Here is a 20,203-nt window from a genome sequence, read left to right as displayed (position 1 = left end):
TGCCCAATTCATTTTTCTTTTCCATTAAAGGCCAATTTAGTGCGGCCAATCCACCTAACCTGCACATCATTTGGGTCGTGGGAATGAGACCCACGCAAACACGGGGAGAATGTGCAAACCCCACACGGACAGTGACCCGGGGCCAGGATCAAACCCTGGTCCTCGGTGCCGTGAAGCAGCAGTGCTAACTAACCACCATCACTGGGTCGCCCTTCATGACACAATTTGTTTTTAAACAAAGAAATAATTTGCTGCTAATCCTTACTTTAGATGCATCTGAAACATGTTCATAAGCAAATCCACTTTGAAATATGCAATATATGGTGGGATACTTTTCTTATTATTATAGTCTGGTTTATTTGAAAGTATAATCTGGAATATTCCTGTAAAATGTTATATATTAGCTACTGTGTAATAACAAATCAACAATGATTAATAAACTGAATATAGTTTAATTGGTGTATAATAACAGAAACATTAGTGGAGCAAGCTCGATAGGCTGAATGGCCTACTCCTATTTTTGATGTGATCAGGCCTGATCTTTATCTCCATACCATACTCCCAATGCTCTCCCCACACCCCTGATGCCTTTTAATGTGTATAAATCTATTTATTTCTTAAATACATTCAGTGACTTGGCCTCCACAGCTTCATCACCCTGCGAGTGGAGAAATTTCTCCCCAACTCCGTCCTGAATGATCGACCCTTTACCCCGCTAGGGAAACATCATTCCTGCTTCCAGTCTGTCTAGCCCCGTCAGAATTTTATACATCTCTCATTCTTCTAAACGATTTTCACGGAATCTTAAATGGTTACAACACAGGAGGCTGCCATTTGGTCCATTATGTTTGTGTGCTAGTTCTCTGCAAGAGCAACTCAGCTAGTCTCACCCCTTATGGCCCTCCAAAGGATTCTCTTCAGATAATTATACAATTTCCATTTTAAAGCCATAATTGAACCTCTCTCTGTCACAATCTCAGGCACTGCATTCAGATTCAAACCACTCACCACCTGGTGTGATCAAATGACAATTTGATTATTCTCCAGTCTTGTTCCTGAAACTCTCCACATCAATTTTAAAACTCTTGCCATTTTTGTTCCTCCCAAATCCCACCATGGCCTAAATCCCTCCATCCCTCTGTCGCAGCCCTACAATCCTCAGATCTCTGTGCTCCTCTAATTCTGGCCTGTTGCACACCACTGATTTTCTTAATAATAATGATCTTTATTAATGTCACAAGTAGGCTTAGATTAACACTGCAATGAAGTTATTGTGAAAATTCCCTATCACCACACTCCGGCGCCTGTTCAGGTACACTCGAGGGAGAATTCAGAATGTCCAATTCACCTAACAAGCGTGTCTTTCAGGACCACTCTTGGCAGCCTCAGCTTCAACGACCTCGACCCAAACTGTAGCCATTCCCTCCCTAAAACTACCCCAACCACTCACACCAATTACACTATCCTCAGTTTCTACAAATGAAAGAACCTTCACTGTACAAGATCCTCAGACTTCTCATGGAGACAGAGATCTTGGCTATGGATCAAGAATGCTATTAAAATTCAGTAGTCACAACTAAACTGCATACACAAAGCTGGAGGGTCATGTTACCATGTACAAGACTTTATCTAAAACTAATCACTTAAATTGTGTTTTACTTTAAAATGTGTTTGGTTAAGTACTTGAGATGTTACCACCCTCTTTTCTATGTTAACTCAAAAATATACTCATTTGTTTGTAGTGTTCTCGCTTTTGTGTTTGTAAGTTTTCAACTTACAAAAGTCATTTTGTAAAGTAGGATAGCTAACTGAAATGTTATTGACTTCAGATCTTAATGCACAATTGTAACAATCAGGATTGCTATCTTCATATTTGTATAATGTTGCATTTTTCAAAGTAATGAGGAGCTGAAAGTGTCAGGAGCAGGAAACAAAATATTTCTTTCCAATATCTGATCCTGCACGCTCGCAAAGCAGTAGAATTGCCACTTTATTGGCTACTGAAGGGTTCTTAAATTATTAGAGGGGGTTTGCGTGGGTTTCACCCTCACAACCCAAAGATGTGTAGGGTAGGTGGATTGGCCATGCTAAATTGCCCCTTAATTGGAAAAAATGAGTTGGGTACTTTTATTTATTTTTTTAATTATTTGGGGGGGGGGGGGGGGGGGGAGCTTTTCTCCTCGTCTTAAAATCAAACCACACACTTTTTCCATCAAGACTGGAAGAAATGCACATCTTAAATTGTCACTTTTTTTGGAAAAGGAAGTTGCCATTTTCACATTTGACAGTAAGATATATATCCTGCAGTTTTGAACAAGTTGTGCAAATAGTTCTGTCAATGTGTGTGCTTTTTCACTGCCAATTTTCTTCCATCACTAAACATATCAACCTCTTGCTAGGGCAAGATTTCACAGGCACTAGACATCTTTGGTATACCTAACAGAATACGCTTTGTGTCTGCAAAATATTTAACGGGAAGGGCTCGAGCGTGGAGCCCAATTCTAACCTCACCTAATGCCAAAAACAAACATTTCCAAAAGGCATTGCTGAACTGCAATCAGGAGTTAATCTTTCTCAACCTCAAGTGGGAACCATATGTCGACATTCCTTAACCAGGAGCCCAGGGATCCACTGATTGACAGGCCAAAGAAGCAACCTTCCTTAAACTGCAATCAGCTGATTCACCAAACTACTCATCATTACTGAGCATACCAGGGAGCACTGTGCATCAGAGTGGAAAGAAAATACAGAGGCAACGATAGCTACCATATGGGCAACTTAACCAGTAAACTTCAAGTTTGATATTCACATACTGGCCCAAAGTGTTTTGCCAATGGCTAAAGTTACTAATGCTGGTTTTTAAATTATACAAATAGTTCTAAGCTGCATATCAAATGCAAATGTTTTAACTGTAACATAAATCAACAAATAAACAAAGCTGGTGGTGCAAAATTGTTCAGACTGAAATCATAAATTCAAGTGAACCAAGATAATTTTTGTAGTTCAATTAAATATAAAGGGTTCAGGATATTGTGAGCCCTGGATAGAGTGGACGTGGAGAGAATGTTTCCAATAGTAGGAAAAACTAGAACCAGAGGGCACAACCTCAGAATGAAGGGATGATCCTTTAAAACAAGAGACGAGAAATTTCTTCAGCTAGAGGGTGGTAAATCTGTGGAACTGTTTGCCACAGAAGGCCGTGGAGGCCAAATCAGTGTGTCTTTAAAGACAAGAGCTAGATAGGTTCTTGATTAATAAGGGGATCAACGGTTATGGGGAGAAGGCAGGAAAATGGGGATGAGAAAAATATCAGCCATGATTGAATGGCGGAGCAGACTCGATGGGCCGAGTGGACTAATTCAACTCCTATGTTTTATGATCTTCAGAAACATAGAACATACAGTGCAGAAGGAGGCCATTCGGACCATCGAGTCTGCACCGACCCACTTAAGCCCTCACTGCCCCTCTATCCCCGTAACCCAATAACCCCTCCTAACCTTTTTGGTCACTAAGGGCAATTTATCATGGCCAATCCACCTAACCTGCACGTGGGAGGAAACCGGAGCACCCGGAGGAAACCCACGCAGACACGGAGAGAACGTGCAGACTCCGCAGATAGTGACCCAGCGGGGAATCGAACCTGGGACCCTGGCACTGTGAAGCCACGGTGCTATCCACTTGTGCTACCGTGCTGCCCAAAAAAGTTGCCATATGAATGGGGTGCATTTGATCAGAGACTTTCAGGTACCAAAACCTGGTGCTTGTGGTGTTACATAACTTTGCAACTGATATACCACAAGTTGCTCCTTCTGCTGTGAAAAATTCAACCAACCTAATGAAAATGTTTAACATAACAAAAGCATTAGCAGGACATTAAGGTAGGTAATCTGTATTGGCACGCAACTCCAATAAATAGTCTGTTGACAGAATGCATTTAATAACCCAATAGCAGCAATATTTTGAAACACTAAGAAGTAAATGAAGAGCCCATGTGTTTCCTCTTCGCCTCCCCCTTCACTTCCATGGAAACCATTACATGCAATGTGGTCTTACCCACAATCTGGAGTAGGGCACCATCTGCAGTCTGGATCTGCCACCAGCCATCGGCGAAGCATAAATTCTTCATATTTCTCCATAAGCACATCATCATTTAAAATTAATTGGATATCGTGGGGATTGAATCGCTCTGTACATTCTGGACAGCTGATATTGACCCTACTTTCAGAGATCTCTATCCGCAAGTACTGCCGCAAGCAGTCTGCACATGACCTGTGGGGGCAAGTCATAATTTCGGGGAACTTGTCCCTACAGAGACGCAGAAGGCACAGAGGGCATTCAAGAAAGTCTCCATTTTGTTTGTCAGTGGATGCAGTCGCACTTTCAGAAGAGCCACAGGCTGACAATATGGAGTTCTTATCATTACATAGTTCTGAATGAATGCTTTCAATACTTGCAATTCCATCAACTCCGCCATTTAAGTCCCTGGACTTTCGCTTTGACTCTTTTTTCCTTCGAAACAGAGACCCGAGTGAAAGGCGACGTTTCTTTGGTGCCTTTTTAACAGAAGGTAAACTAACTGAAGATGCAGAGGACTGCAGATCGCGATCTGATCCCATTTGTTGATTGCGATGCAAACTCATTTCTCTTGCACTCCTCGAAGGTTCCAGTCCTGGAAACTGGCTGCAAAATGGTGATACTCCAAGTGCTAATCCATGTTCTTCATCAAATGGGTGATCACAAGGCAGCTTATTGGTAAAAAAAATGTTCCTGTAAAAGAAAACAGGAAACCGTTAACTCTTTCAATCATGCTCTTGTTGTATAGGAAATTTAATCGCTTCTGACATTGCTAGTCACTAACTTTTGTTTTGATAAGTTTTTAAAAAACATTCATGAAAATATGTACACTGTCAACATATATTAGGAAGCTAACAAACAATAAAGGTTAGAAAACAGCAAAATATGTAAAAGTACCACATTTTTAAATCATGATAAATATCTTCCTAAGCAAAAGGAACTTTAGCTGTGACAGACAATTCCAGTATATCTTATTTTAAAAATGAACCTCAAACCTCATTAAAAAAAAGTATTTCTGATATAAAAATATGGCAATTACTGATATGTGTAAAGAACAGCACTTTGTGTTGGGGAGCCCCAAATTTGCTGCGAGAGAGAGAGAGAGAGAGAGAGAGAGAGAGAGAGAGAGAGAGAGAGAGAGAGAGAGAGAGAGAGAGAGAGAGAGAGAGAGAGAGAGAGAGAGAGCTGGACAAACCAATGCAGAGGTTGCATGTTCTTCCCATGTCTGTGTGGGTTTCCTCTCAAAGATGTGCAGGTTAGGAGGATTGGCTAAACATTGCCCCTTGGTGTTCAACGGTTAAGTGGGGTTATGGGGAATGGACCCAGGTAGGGTGCTCTTTCAGAGTGTCAGTGCAGACTCAATGGGCTGAATGGCCTCCTTCTGCACTGTAGGGGTTCTATGGAAGTTTACAAGACAGACGTGGTAACTTAAACTAGCAATCCAATAATTACCCCTCCACACAAAAGAATTCTGGACTAGAATTGAGACCGGAACTTTGCACATACCCCAGGTTAACGGCCAAGGAACTGAAATATCAGAAGCAGTAACTGTAATGAAGGCAAAGCAAAATCATACGGGGCTTAAAATACCACAGAGCCAGTAACTGTCAAAAGTGTTTGCTGAAACTATAAATGTAACTGTTCAACAGAAAATGTCTTAAACAAACACAACAGACTTCCTGCACATGAAAGCAGAAAACAACAGCACACACATTGTGGAACATATTCATCCTTCCACTGGGCCAGCAGAGTAGGTCGTTGCTGGATCTCTCTTAGTAACAGAACAACATTAATTTTGAACCCTGCAATGGTAATTTTTGGCATTCACAAGAATATATTGTTGAATAGTAACTAAAATAGTGACAAAACTTACAGAAAGACTAACAAAATGTGTTTGTGCAGTTCATATTTAGAGGGCTTTCTCAAAGTGGGCCTGAATTCTAGAGCACCCTATTTATTTCAAGGCCAAGAAACTCCTTCTAGAAATAACAAAAGGAAAACCATCGGAAAATCTCAATTTAAAAGAACAAATTTGTGTACTGCCAGTTACCAATATGCAGTCGGGGCTGGGTGAGAGGCTGTGACAGAGTTTATGCCAGTTATTAGATGGGCCAAACTTGATAATTCATTGTTCTTTTCTCACTCCACACCTAACCGCAGGCAAGTCATCCACATTCAGACCACAGAACAGCCTCATGCAAGATTAAACATAGTGTCCTGGGGCAGCAAGGTGGCGCAGTGGTTAGCATTGCTGCCTCACGGCGCTGAGGTCCCAAGCTTGATACCGGCTCTGGGTCACTGTCTATGTGGAGTTTGCACATTCTCCCTGTGTTTGCGTGGGTTTCGCCCCCAAAACCCACACGTGCAGGATAGGTGGATTAACCATGCTAAATTGCCCCTTAATTGGAGAAAAAATTAATTGGCTACTTTAAAAAACATTGTGTCCTAGACCTTGCAGTTAGAACGATTGAACATCAGTGTTTAGTTATTACTCTCACGAAACTGACAAAACCTTTGGTGTGCACTGTTTTGTTATGCTCTTGTCGTCGCATAAGCTGCTTCCTTGATGTGCACTCTGACAAAGGAAGGTTCAGACTTGGCGATAGCTTTAACACATTTATTAAACTATTAACAATTCTCCTACTTGGATTTGACGCTACTGTTAATCCTGCTTCCGCTACTCAGACTTACTAACCAGTCTGCTACAATCCACGTGATGGGAGTGATGTTCAATCAACACTGTCAGTGCTCACTGAGAGTCTCCACTGGAAAGAGACTGAGCATGTGTGATGTGTCCTTTTATATGGGTTGGTATAATGCCCTCCTGTGGTAGTGTCACCTGTGTGTGTATCGTGACTGCCCATTGGTCGTGTCCTATCTTACTGACCTATTGGTTGACTGCCTGTCTGTCATGTCTCTGGTGCTCCCTCTAGTGTCTAGCTAGGTGTAGTGTATGTACATTAACCTTTTGTGTACTTTCAGTGATGTACATCACCACACGCACAAGCATAACTAAACACAGAAGTTGCTGTCAACGATTCCCCACACTTCTGCAAGGAATCTGTTGAAGTCCTTTAAGGTAGGAAGCATACATTTGAACTGACGAACACTCCCACTTCTACGCTATTAATTTTTCTGTCAAACCTCTTGAAAAGACACAACTCATTAAATGATAGGTCAATGGGTTTTTAAATAGCATACAAAGTCACAATTACTTGTGAACAGTTTCTGGCCCTAAACATTTAACTTCATATTGGTGGAATGACAAATTTCTTCATTACAATTTTAAAAGAATCAAAAAATCCATGAATTTATGTTTATGATATTTCAGTTTCTATGTTAATCCCATGTAAGCGTCCAAGTCTTTAGTTTGCTCTCTATAAACTATTAAAAGGTGTCTGTGAGAATTTGTTTGCCCATGTTCCCCTATCAGGAAAGCTAAAATACAAACCAGTAGATCTGGATCAGTAGAACTTGACAGCAAGCTTTCTTCAAGACCAGTCACTTCACTGTAGAATGTCAATTCCAGGCTATAATTAGCACTGGCAACAAACAAATGATGATTAAACCAAATAGTTTGACGTCATTCTTAATGCAAGACAAATACTGAGCATTCTAACCATTAAAAAAAAATTCCCATATGCCAGAGAAAAAAGTATGGGTTTTCCAACCAATTGCTGAAAGCAAATTGTCACATTTCGAATTCATACTTACAAAGCAGCTTTGTAGAAATTTGAAAGTGAACAGCCCTGAACCAGGTCCCAAACATCGAAAAACCAGACATGTTAAAATCCGTGGAAAGAAAATTAAGATTGCTCATCAATTACTCATTTGTTTTCATTACTAAATACAAAAGGATTCTTTTGTTTATATTGGCTCGCTTTGCAGTCGTTCAGTATAGCAATAACCTGCGAGGGCACGATGGGGGAGTATCACAATCCAATAAAATTTAAATCTTTCCAGCCCGTCAGGGTTAGTGTTTCTCTCTCCCACCCCCCCACGATTAAGTTGTGTGCATGTAGCATTGCCATAAAAGGAAAAAACTGCTAGTAGTGATGTCTAAGTTATGGTTCAACTGTGGGTGCTTAATTAATTCTGTGAATGAGAGAGTATATTGAGAAATAATCAGGAGAATTCCTCTTGATCTACATGATAACCACAGAATAGCAAGTGGACATGGACGAGGGTTGGCACCAACGTGGCGACCATCTGTTCAGCTGCTTCACTATCTTTCACATCCCATTCAAACCTCCCTCACTCTAGCCATAAACATATCACTATGAGGCTTCTGTCCCATCTTCCCCATGACTTCCCGTTCCAAAGACCTTTGACTTTCACCCCACTAAACTGGTGATCAACTTCCATTCTTGTGAAAATCCCCTCGTCACCACATTCCGGCGCCTGTTCGGGTACACAGAGGGAGAATTCAGAATGTCCAATTCACCTAACAGCACGTCTTTCGGGACTTCTGGTAGGAAACCGGAGCACCCGGAGGAAACCCACGCAGACACAGGGAGAACATGCAGACTTCGCATAGACAGTGACCCAAGCCGGGAATCAAACCCGGGTCCCTGGGGCTGTGAAGAAACAGTGCTAACTTTCCCCTCCACATGTATTGTCTCCTCCTTTTCAAACCTGCCATCATATTAAAGAAAAACCTTTGACCCTTGCAAATTACATCCATCTCCAACCTCCCTTTCCATCCTTGAATATGTTATCAGCTCTCAAATCAGAGTCCACAGTTCTTCCAAAAGGCTTCTGCCCTTGCCACAGCACTGCAACAACCCAAAACAAAACCATAGCAACATTCTCGGTGACCATGGAATCTCATCCCTCCTTCACGTTGTAGTCTGACATGGTCAAGCATACCAAAGCCTGTTTTCCAGCTTGTTGCGACAGCCCTTGCTTTGTTCTATGCTTACCTGATCTGAGCCAAGCAGTTAAAAACAATACCAGAGAAAAGAAAACGTCATAGACAGGGGAGAACACAATGCCATATTGTTTGACTATTACGCTGCCAAAATCCTGTGGGTTGTTTCGTCCTTACCACACCTCCCCTTGTAATCATGCAGTGACCCTTTCCATTTAATTTTTTTTTTTTTTATAAACTGAAAATATGAATAACTCTTGCCAACCACATTTTAAATCTAGGAATGGATCAAAGTGAATAATAATGAAGAATTAATAGAACGAAAATAACAAGAAAAACAAACTATTGTACTTCATGCATCACAAAAAGACAATCACATCCTGTGCCACTTTGATAACTTTTGGCTCCTTTTATCCTGATTTACACAATTACGTCTGTTGGAAAGTGATGACGTCTTTGGCTTTACAGGGAAGTAAATTCATAAGGATGTGATTCATTGATATAAGAAGCCAAGATTCATTTTGAATTCACACCATTTTTAAATAAAGCATCTACAAAGGTATCAGCAAGTTTCCTGGTATGGAGTTAGTGTCGCACGCACAAGGTTTGCTGGTATGGTGTTAGTATCGCACACACAAAAAGCTGAACAGTCACAGACTTCAGATCGCTACTTGAGTTTTAGTGAATTAATGTGCAAAAGCTTCAATAAGGTTCACTGTACTAAATCAAAATAGAAATAATGCTATCACCAAATGATAAAAAAATCAGTGGCTGGTTAACAGCTATTCAGAATCACCAATATCAAAATATTAGCATATTACAGTACTGCAGGGGAGAGAGAAAGCAAAGAGCCTCATTATTGAATTTATAGAATAGCGGTTAATGCCTTTGTTACAGTGACCTGGTTTGGCACAATAAAAATGTATTAAACGGCAGCTGTATCCCAATTTCATTCTCAAATTTGGAACGTGTGCAGAGTGTTAGGGAAACCAATATACCTAATGTGCAACACTATTTACCCAAGATAGTTGCTCGGAGCATTCTAGCAGTCAATCGATGAATACTCCAACTTTAAATTTGACACAGTTGAATCATGTCGAAGCCAACTCACTCTCAATTTTCCATTACCCATTTAAATCCTAGCATGAACCAAGTGCTGGAGAATGGGGTTAGAATAGATAAGCGCTTGATGACCGGCGCAGACACAATGGACCGAAGGGCCTCTTTTTGTGCTGCAAGACTCCTATGACATGACAAAAGTAGAATCATGTGTTTTAGGAATATGTAGTCACATAGGTTGGCTAGCACTTGAACACACATTTAGCTTTATTTTTGTAAGTCAGCCCATCATCATATCGTGCTTAAAACACCATTCAAAAAAAAAACTCAAAAAATTGTTAGGAACATAAAGCAGGAACAGGGTATTCTGCCCCTCGATCTTCTCCAATCAGATCATGACTGACATGTACCTCAATTCTATCTACCTGCTTTTCATCTGTTTCCTGAGCTGCGCTGCCCTAAACTGAAAATGGTACCCCAGTTGAGTTGTGATCAAGGTTCTGTATGACTGAAGCACCATTTTCTCACTCTAGTATTCTAACTTCCGTGACATAAAGGCCCAATCCACTAACCCTGTCAATTAGCTTTCATATCATGATTTGAGTACATGGACACTTCTCTTTGTTCTTCAAGTCTAACCAAGAAAATATTCTGATTTGTGTTTCTTAAATCCAAAGTAGATGACCGAACACTTCACCCGTCTCCTGCAGTTCTGCCCATTCATTTAGTCCATGTATCTTTGTAATACATTGCTACCAATCTACACAATTTACAGTGCCTTAGTGTCATCTACTAACTTTGCTATAAAACTTCAATAATGGTAGGTGGTTAAACTCCTAGTAGAGGTTACAGAGGGACCACCAAATGTCATATTGTGCATGAGCAGATTGGACAGCATTCCCTTTATCCTGGTTCTGTCTTCTACCTCTCAACCAATTACCAATCCACATCAAAAGGCAAAAGCTTCAATTGTCACCGTCTGCGTGGAGTCTGCACATTCTCTCCGTGTCTGTGTGGGTCTCAACCCACCACCCAAAGATGTGCAGGGTGGTGGATTGGCCACACTAAATTGCCCCTTAATTGGTGAACAAATGAATTGGGTACTTAATTTTTTAAAAACATCCAATTGTGCAGATTTTAATTTATTTTTGTTCATTAATGGGACGTGGGCATCACTGACAAAACCATTTATTTAACATAACTCCCCATGAGAAGACAGTACTTCCTGCGGTGCAAGTACACCCACAGTGCTGTTAGATAGGGGGTACCAGGATTTTGGCCGAGCAACAACAAAGGAGTAACAATTTATTTCCAAGTGAATGGTGTGCATGTGCAATTTGGAAGGGAAGTTTGCCAGCGGTGGTGTTCCCATGGTTTCCCTTGTTCTTCTAGATGACAGAGATCTCATGTTTGGAAGATGCTGTCAATTAAATCTTGGTAAGCGCTGCAGTGCAGCTAGATGGTACACAGCACGGCGTACCTGTGAACGAGGGAATGAACGTTTAATCTGGTGGATGGGGTGTCAATCGAGCTATTTTTGTCCTGGATTGTACCAAGCTGGAGTTTTGTTGCAGCTGCACTTATCCAGGCAAGTGGAGAGTATTCAATAATGCCCGATTTGTGCTTTTGGAGAGACAGGAGACAAGTTACTTGTCACAAAATACCTAGCTCTTTTACCTACATTACTTGCATGGCTGGATCAGTTAAGAGTCTCAAGTTATTTTTGTTGATGATCCCTTCTACAGTATTTTATCAAATTACTTCTGCAAGTTCATATGGACAATAGTGGACATAACCCCACTGTGGTTGACAGGACCTTCAATCATGTTTGACCCAATTCCTTCACTTCAGTTTGTGTATTCAAAGGATCATCCTCCACCATTTCAGTCAACTCGAGCATGACATCACTCCCAAACTTATCTTCCCTTCTCTTGTCAGTATCCTGAAGGGAGTGTTCCCTCCACAACACCCTGGTCCATTCTTCGATCACACCCAAAGCCTCATCCCCTTCCCATGCAATTGCAGGTATAGTAACATTTGCCATTTTACCTCCTCTCTGCTCACTGTCCAAAGCCCCCAAAACTCCTTAGAGGTAAAACACCGATTTACGTGTACTTCTTAACCTACTATATTCACTGTTGACAACGCAGCCTCCTCTACATTGGAAGACAAAATGCAGACTGGGTAACTGCTTTACAGAACACCTCCTCTCTGCCCACAAGCATGACCCTGTGCTTCGAGTCACTTGCCATTTAAATTCACCATCTTGCTCTCATCCTCACGTTTCTGTCCTCAGTCTGCTGCAACTCTCCAGTGAAGCCTAACGCAAACTGGAGGAACAGAACCTCATCTTCCGATGCCTTCTGGACAGAGTTCAACAACTTCAGAATATGAATTCTGCCCTCAATTTTGAATTCACCACCCCCACCCAAGTACCAGTCTATAATCTTGTTCTCATGTTTGTGTTTTCAGACAGTGCTGGCCTGTATTCTGCTATTAACACCTATTCTGGACCAATGCTTTGTTTTTGCACAACTACCATTACCACTTACTTTGCCTTTTGTTCCAGGACATCTTTGGCATTTCATCTCCTCAACCTCTACCCCCATCCCTCATTTTCCCTTTGTTCCATAAGACACACACCCTCTTTTTGAACAGCATAAATTTCTACCGCTCTTTGAAAGTCATATTGGGCTCAAAACGTTAACTGTTTCTCTCTCCACGTGCGCTGCCAGAGCTGCTGAGTTAGTCCAGCAGTTTCCATTTTTATTTCAGATGCTTCCATACCCACCATGTTTGTAACTTCTATAAAAGTATTAAATTAGATCAGTCAGACAGAAACTACCATTCAAAAATCTATGCTGACTCACTGATCAGCTGATACATGTTCAAGTACTTAGTCACTCTGTCACTGATGCGAATTCCAGTAACTTCCCATAACCAGTGCTAAATTGACATGTTTTTATTCACCCATTTTATTTCTCCCTTTCTTAAATACTGGGGTGACATTTCCCTATTTCAATTTGACAACACAAATCCCAAACCTAGAGCTTTAGAAGCAATTTCCTCACTTTTCTAAAAACAGCATACGGTTCAAACATTAAGGTTTTAGAGATTTATGCATCTTAAGTCTCACTATTCCCTTTTTTGGTTTATCCACTAAATTCCTCAGACTAAATTTAGGTGCCTTTATACTCTTGGTAATTTGTCCTCTCCTTAACTGAAACCAGTTACACAATAGTTTAACAATTTACTATGTCTTTATTTTTCATTACACTCATGTCTGCATTTCCTGTTAATGAATCCACATTCCATTTCACCACTGTCTTGTGTCTTAATAGATTTTCAGTTATCTTTGACATCTTTTTTCCCCCACATTTCCTTATTTCACCGTATTATTTTCTTCCGATCCCTCAAGGATATACTCCTCATGGATTTGGTTTGAAAATTATTCAGATACAATAAATTCACAACTGTATTATTGGGCAGTCTCCGGCCTCCGTACTGGTATCATCAGCCAGGACCTTAGCAGGTACCCCTGATCCCCCCCAAGCCAACCCATCATCGGGAGTGCTCCCTCAAAGATGCTGGGGATCTCACTGTCCCATGTTGTAGCAGTCATGTACGTTCCATGGAAAGCTTGAACACACATGCACGATCCCGAGGTGGTGGTCGCACACTAGTTTAATATTCCAGGAACAGAACCCCCTCCTGTTAATGAAGGGCACTCCCTGATGCCCCAGGCGCACAAGGCGACATGCATGCCATCAATTAGCCCCTGGACCTGGGGTATCCCAGCGACGGCAGAGAATCCTGCTGCCCGGGCACCTCACTGGGCTTGGTCCAGCTCAATTGATATAGTCTGCCACCCAGGTATACAGGGCATCCTTGCTCTCACAAATGCACCTGTGGGCTGTTGCTTGTGAAATGCCATACAAGTACCCTCTCGAACCCTGGAATGAACCGGTTGCATAAAGATTGAGGGCTGCAGAGACCTCTGCAGAGACCTTCACAGCCACCAGTAGCGGGTGTCCTCCACTCCACGGGGTGCTGCACTGTCTCTTTGTTAAGACGGAGTCTCCTGTGGCACATGCTGTCCATCATCTCCTTGAAAGACCAACAACGCTTGCACACCTTGGGCCGTCGCTCCCCTCTTTGGCCTGACAGGCAGCCAGTCCCTGCACATGGCTCTTGCCTGTATTGCGCTGCTGCCTTCTATGTTGCCTGGCCACCTCGCTATTCTGATCTTTCCCGCTATTTAACCAGCATGCCCAGAATCATGTTGGGTGCATCGTGGTGCTTAAATTGCCCTGCTGTCTTTTAGATAAGACATCAGCCTCTCTTTGGTGGGGGCAGAAATAACCAACAGCTTGATCACAAGTTCAAACATTCCCAAATCTTCAAATTTTCTTATAATTCTGGTGGTTACCAAATCTAGTATTGCCTGTTCCTTTGTCGAGCCCGAAACATTTTGTTCTAGAAATAATTGTTTTTCTTACTTGAGATAGTCTATGAAAGTATATGTAAAAATTGAAATTTCTCTCACTTTAACCACATTGGAATGGTTTCCAATCCTTGTTCTCTGCTCTCTTGGCACTTATGCAAACACACTGCTCCCAATCCCGCCACCAGATCGCTACTGTCAAGTGGTCTGCAGATTTACCGAAATCTTGCATCTCTTATCAGTGTTTTCACTATTACATAAAATTATGAGCAGGAATAAGACATTCAGTCCTTTGAGCATGCTCCCAATTCAATATAATCATGTTCATCTTCCACCTCAGAAACCGGGCGGTATGAAAAAGCTGGTCCGAAGGGCTTGTTTCCATGCTGTAAACATCTATGACTCTAAACTCAATTTGAGATCGTACTTATTAAAACCCCTTACTTATACTGCTCCTTATTTCCCAATTTCTCTCTGTAATCTAGAGGTCCTATAGCCCATAATTTAAGTTCCTAGCCATGACCAGCTTCTTCCTAGATCTCAGTAATGCTGACCGCATTGCACCCTTTAAGTCAAATTTGTGCTTGTAACTGGCCTATTTAATTTTTTATGCTACATTAATTTGTGGACCAAACTCCTATTTATATAACTATTTGTACAACCCTGCCCAACTGTTGTTCTGGTCATCTCCTCAGAACTTTTTAAACATACATGGCAATTGTCCCCTCTTAAAGCAAAGAAGCAAATGGTCAATTCGGCATTGATTTCCAGCACTGTAGCTACAGATTTGCTTTAAACACCTTTTAATGTTAGTAATGAAATAAATGGTTGCCCCCAAGTACTTCACAGCCAGTAAGAACAATTTGCATTTAACTTTAACATAGAAAAAGGTCCCATGGCTCTTCACCGTAATCAGGTAAAAATGGTTAACAAGCTAAAATTATGTTACTTGTAAAGTGCAGTCATTGTTGTTTTGTAGGCAAAGAAGACAGCCAGCTTCCTCACAGCAAGAATGGCCAATTAATCTGGGCTGGTAGTGTTTGCAGAGGAACATTCGCCAGAAATCAAGAACTCCCTGCTCTTCAAACTAAAAGCCCCACATGAACAATTTCTCAGTTTGACGTTGCCCACCTCCATCAATACTGCAGTGTCTCGCGTCATAAAATGAAAATTGAGCCTGACTCAAAGGCAAGGATGGTAGCACAGAATCACACTGAGTCATAACTTTTAATCAAGAGACACGAGCAAGATATTCTGAATACAAATATTACCGAAACCCAACCAGAAATAAACGTCACCCTGTTAAATAGCGCTAGTTTCAAAATGCAAACAGATAATAAATTTGAAATTTAAACTCAGCCAAAATACCTTTAGAGGTACTTAAAGTTGTAATCCAATACCATGAGGTCAGCAAACCTACTTTGGTGTTATGGCCTCATGTAACCCCCTGATTAGATTACCAGTAATTCACTCAAAAGGAAATTATCTTCCTTTTAAAACAGATGAATTTCTTGCCATGGGAGGAACTCATTCAAATTTCTCACATATAGAATTTAAATAAATACCCAGTTGCTCGAATACCAAGGCATCATTTTACTGACAAACTTCACTACTACACTCAGTATACTACACTCTTTTAAAGAAGCTGCTTGATTCATTTTATTCTGAATTTCCTATTTATTTCAGAGTTTGCAATGTTTTCGATGTGCTGCATTGTAGATGCTGGATGCTGTAGAAGTTTAAAGAGGAAGGAGATAAATATTTAAAAGGTTACATATATTTTTCCACCTTTATTCATATTGACCAGTAGAAATTATGCAGCTAATCAATCTTAGATTTATGGAAGAGTTTATTTATATCTGGCCCCACATGTTCATACCTCAGGTAAGAGAATGGCAGTTCTGTTTAAACATTGCACACTGCATTACACAGCACAAAGCAGAAAATTATTTTAACTGGTTAACAAGCGGTCTGAAAATTTCAGAATGAAATAAATTCAGGGTAACTGAACTTAGGCAACCTAACTCAGCTGTCGTGTCTGATAAAGTTTGGCTCTTCATCTATATATTTCTTTTCAAATTTGAATAAATTCTCATCAGTGCAGTGTCCCCAAGTTACTCATGACACACTTTTAGTGATTTTGCAAATGGAGACAGACCTGGAAAATATCAGTTTTATTGTCAAACAACCAACACACTTCTGGAGCATCTTTAACCATTGCCAACCACGCCTTCAGCTGCACCGGCCTTAAATTTTAGAATTTTCTACTTAACCCACTCTACATCTCTTAAAACCTACATCGTTGACCAAGCTTTTGGCGACCTCTCCTAACAATATCTCTTGCGCAGACATGGGGAGAAAGTGCAAACTCCAGTTACTCGAGGCTGGAATTGAACCCGGGTCCCTGGCACTGAGATAGCAGTACTGTTCTACCGTGTCACCCGGTGGAACAGAATCATTAACATAAACTTAATTTTGAGTCAAGAGATCAGCTGTGCCTTTACTTCCCTTTCCTTGGGTTAAAAGTGTCTTTGATACAGTCTGATCCTTAACGGCTCAGTACCCAGAACAACTACTGGAATCCTTATCCATTTACGTTGATAATCATGTCTCTTTCACCCTTTTTAAAGAAAGGCTGCTTCCTAGAGACAATTGGTTGCTTATTGTTGTCAGCAATGTACCCTCTACCATTTTAGGGGAGTGAATGAGTGATTTGGTTTAAATGTGTGACTCTTTGTTTTAAAAACACTGCTGCGCGTGTGGAGCTTCATGGGACCACCTTCCAGGTTGCTGTGGAGGAAATATAGATGGTATCAATGAAATCTTCATCTCTGAAAAATGTAGAGAGCCATTCCTTGTGTTCCCCTAAACCCACCTGACTTCCAACCTCCTTTCTCTTCTTTAAGGCCTTCCTTAAAACCCACACCTTCAACCAAACCTTTTATCACCGTTGAGATGTAGAGGGATTTAAGTAGAAAATTCTAGAATTTAAGACCGGGCAGCTGAAGGCATGGCTGGCAATGGTTAAAGGTGCTCCAAAAGTGTGTTGGCTGTTTGACAATAAAACTGATATTCTAAGTTTTGCAGGTCTGCCTCCATTTGGAAAAATCACTAAAAGTGTGCCTTGAGTAACTTGGACACACTGCACGGATGAGTGTTAATTTGAAATACATTTCTCTCATGTAAAAAAATGTACATGAAGGGCCAAAGTCTATAATACACGATAGCACAATAATGTTGGACTAAATCAAGTAGAATTTACAATACAGAAAGAAGACATTTGACCGTAGTGCTGATGTTTATGTTCCACATGAGGCCCTCTGTCCACTCTACTTCAGCTATTCCTATTTGCATATCGTTATAAAGAAGATTAGATAAATCAGGATTTAATGATTAGTTAATAAACTTTACTTTTGGACTCTAATGTGTTAAACTGCATCATATTAGTGTGTATTAAACTTAATGTGTGAATAAAATGGCCACGACTTGCATTGGAGCATAACTCGAGTTTCATTTTTAAGTTTCACAACAGTTCTGCAAAACAATGAAACTGGCATAGAATAAGATTTCTGAGCACTTCATGGTTTAATTCTATGAATTCTTGTAAGTGCATGCTCTATTGTTTCGCTATGATCCAAACTCCGGTAATAAATTACATGATTCAGGAATGCTGCTGTGTAGTCTGTGTGGAACATATAATGAATATGTCTGTGAATCCATTTTTAGACACGTCTTTCAAACAAATCTTAGTTTGTCAAATTCAGTTGCTCAGTTAGGTTGTCTAAGTTCAGAGTAACCATGAACGGTATGTTTTGACTGACTGAAATAATTTGGTGATTGCATTTTTCATTTGGTGATTGCAGTTTTTATTCTGAAATTTTCATACAGCTTTTTAAACAGTTAAAATAATTTTCTGTTTTGCACTACGCAATGCAGTGTGTGCAAAGTTTAAACAGAACTGCTGTTCTCTTACTTGAGGTATGAATATGTGGGTGCTCCAGGTTCCTCCTACAGTCAAGGTGTGCAGGTTAGATGGATTGGCCATGATAAAATTGCCCCTTAAGTGTCCAGGGATATACAGGTTAGGTGGGGTTATAGGGATAGGGCAGGGGAAAGGGCCTAGGTCGGGTGCTCTTTCAGAGTGCCGGTGCAGTCGCAATGGGCCGATTGACCTCCTTCTACACTATAGAGTTCCTTTCTACATTATAGAGTTCCTATGATTCAAGCTGCATTACCAGACACAAGATGCAGAAACGGTTCTCTGTAATCCCCATACTATATTATAACCAGCACCGACCTCAGAGGAGGTTGCCATACTGATTACTTATAATGCATTATGAAATGGGATTTACACCACTACTTAATAATAATAATGATCTTTTAAATGTCACAAGTAGCTTACATTAACATTGCAATGAAGTTGCTGTGAAAATTCCCTCGTCGTCACATTATTGCGCCTGTTCAGGTACATGGAGGGAAAATTCAGAAGGTCTAATTCGCCTAACAAGCACGTCTTTTGGGACTTGTGGAAGGGAATCAGAGCACCCGGGGGAAACCCACGCAGACACGGGGAGAACACGTAGATTCCACACAGACAGCCACCCAAGCCGAGAATCGAACCCAGGTCCCTGGCGCTGTGAAGCAACAGTGATAACCACCGAGCCACCTATAGCAAAACTGAACCCATACTTCAGTCAGGTTATAAAAAAAACGAACTGGCAGACAACTAGGCAGTGAAGAACAAAGGCTCCATTGTAACATCCCTCAATTGAGAGACCCATATTTTTTTTTTATAAAATATATTTTATTAAAGTTTTCAAACACAATTTTTCCCCCTTACAAATCAACAAAAACGGTAACATGATAACTGATAGATAACATTGTTTAAATAAAATAGTGAACTAACAAAATAACACGAAATAGTGCTCCCCCCCCCCCCCGCCCCCTCACCCCATGAGACACCCATATATGACCTCAACTGATGAATCAGCAGTTCACAATGTATATTTTTACAACTTCCCTGTTCACTCCACTGGGTATTACTGGAAATCAAATATGCTTCACCAGCTAACTGTACTTTTATCTAATTCATGAGGTGTTCTGCATTGATCACAATCCTCCAGTGCAGATGCAGAACTGACCTATTCACAGGTCTCCAGTTATTACAAGTAACCTCCCCCACTCTTTGGGACAACTAACGCTGCATTCAATATTTTCTCCCAAAAGCATGGTCATATCTATTCACATGGTGAGATCCAAATTATGTCTATGCTAATAATTCTTTTCCACCAGGTGGCACAGATTGGCACTGATGCCTCACAGCACCAGGGGCCCGGGTTCAATTCTGGCCTTGGGTGACTGTCTGCGTGGAGTTTGCCCATTCTCCCTGTGACTGTGTGGGTTTCCTCCAGATGCTCCCGTTTCCTCCCACAGTCTAAAGATGTGCAGGGTTGATGAATTGGCCATGCTAAATTGCCCCTTCGTTTCCAAACATGTGTAGGTTAGGTTAAGGGGGTATTGGGATAGGACGGGGTAGTGGGCCATGGTGCCGGTGCTGGCTTGATGGGCTGAATGGCCTCCTCCTACATTATACAGATTCTATGAAAATCCTTTCCAGCAACCCAACATGGAGCTTCTTCAGTAGTCAAATGACTGTAGGCATTTAAAGCACATAAATCATGCAGAGCACAAGAATCAGAGCTCAATTCGGATCACCACCATCACATTAACAGTTGGGGGGTCACTGTCCGTGTGGA

At 41.0% G+C, this 20,203-nt stretch overlaps 1 protein-coding gene across 5 annotated transcripts in view; it reads right to left on the bottom strand.

The window, feature by feature from the left end:
• Positions 1-20,203, bottom strand: part of rnf19a (ring finger protein 19A, RBR E3 ubiquitin protein ligase) — an 87,853-nt gene that overhangs the window by 45,181 nt on the left and 22,469 nt on the right. For 4 of the 5 annotated variants that reach the window (XM_072467106.1, XM_072467103.1, XM_072467104.1 and 1 more), the window contains exon 2: positions 4,054-4,767. In XM_072467106.1, the coding sequence (XP_072323207.1) occupies positions 4,054-4,640 (587 nt within the window). In that variant the 5' untranslated portion in view covers positions 4,641-4,767. Of the gene's footprint in view, positions 1-4,053; positions 4,768-7,525; positions 7,546-20,203 lie in introns of those variants that run through there. The other variant, XM_072467107.1, reaches the window with a different exon arrangement.

Source organism: Scyliorhinus torazame, chromosome 11 (assembly GCF_047496885.1).
Source record: "Scyliorhinus torazame isolate Kashiwa2021f chromosome 11, sScyTor2.1, whole genome shotgun sequence".
Lineage (NCBI taxonomy): Eukaryota > Metazoa > Chordata > Chondrichthyes > Carcharhiniformes > Scyliorhinidae > Scyliorhinus > Scyliorhinus torazame.
Note: the sequence above shows the minus strand (reverse complement) of the source record. Positions and strands in the feature narration are given on the sequence as shown.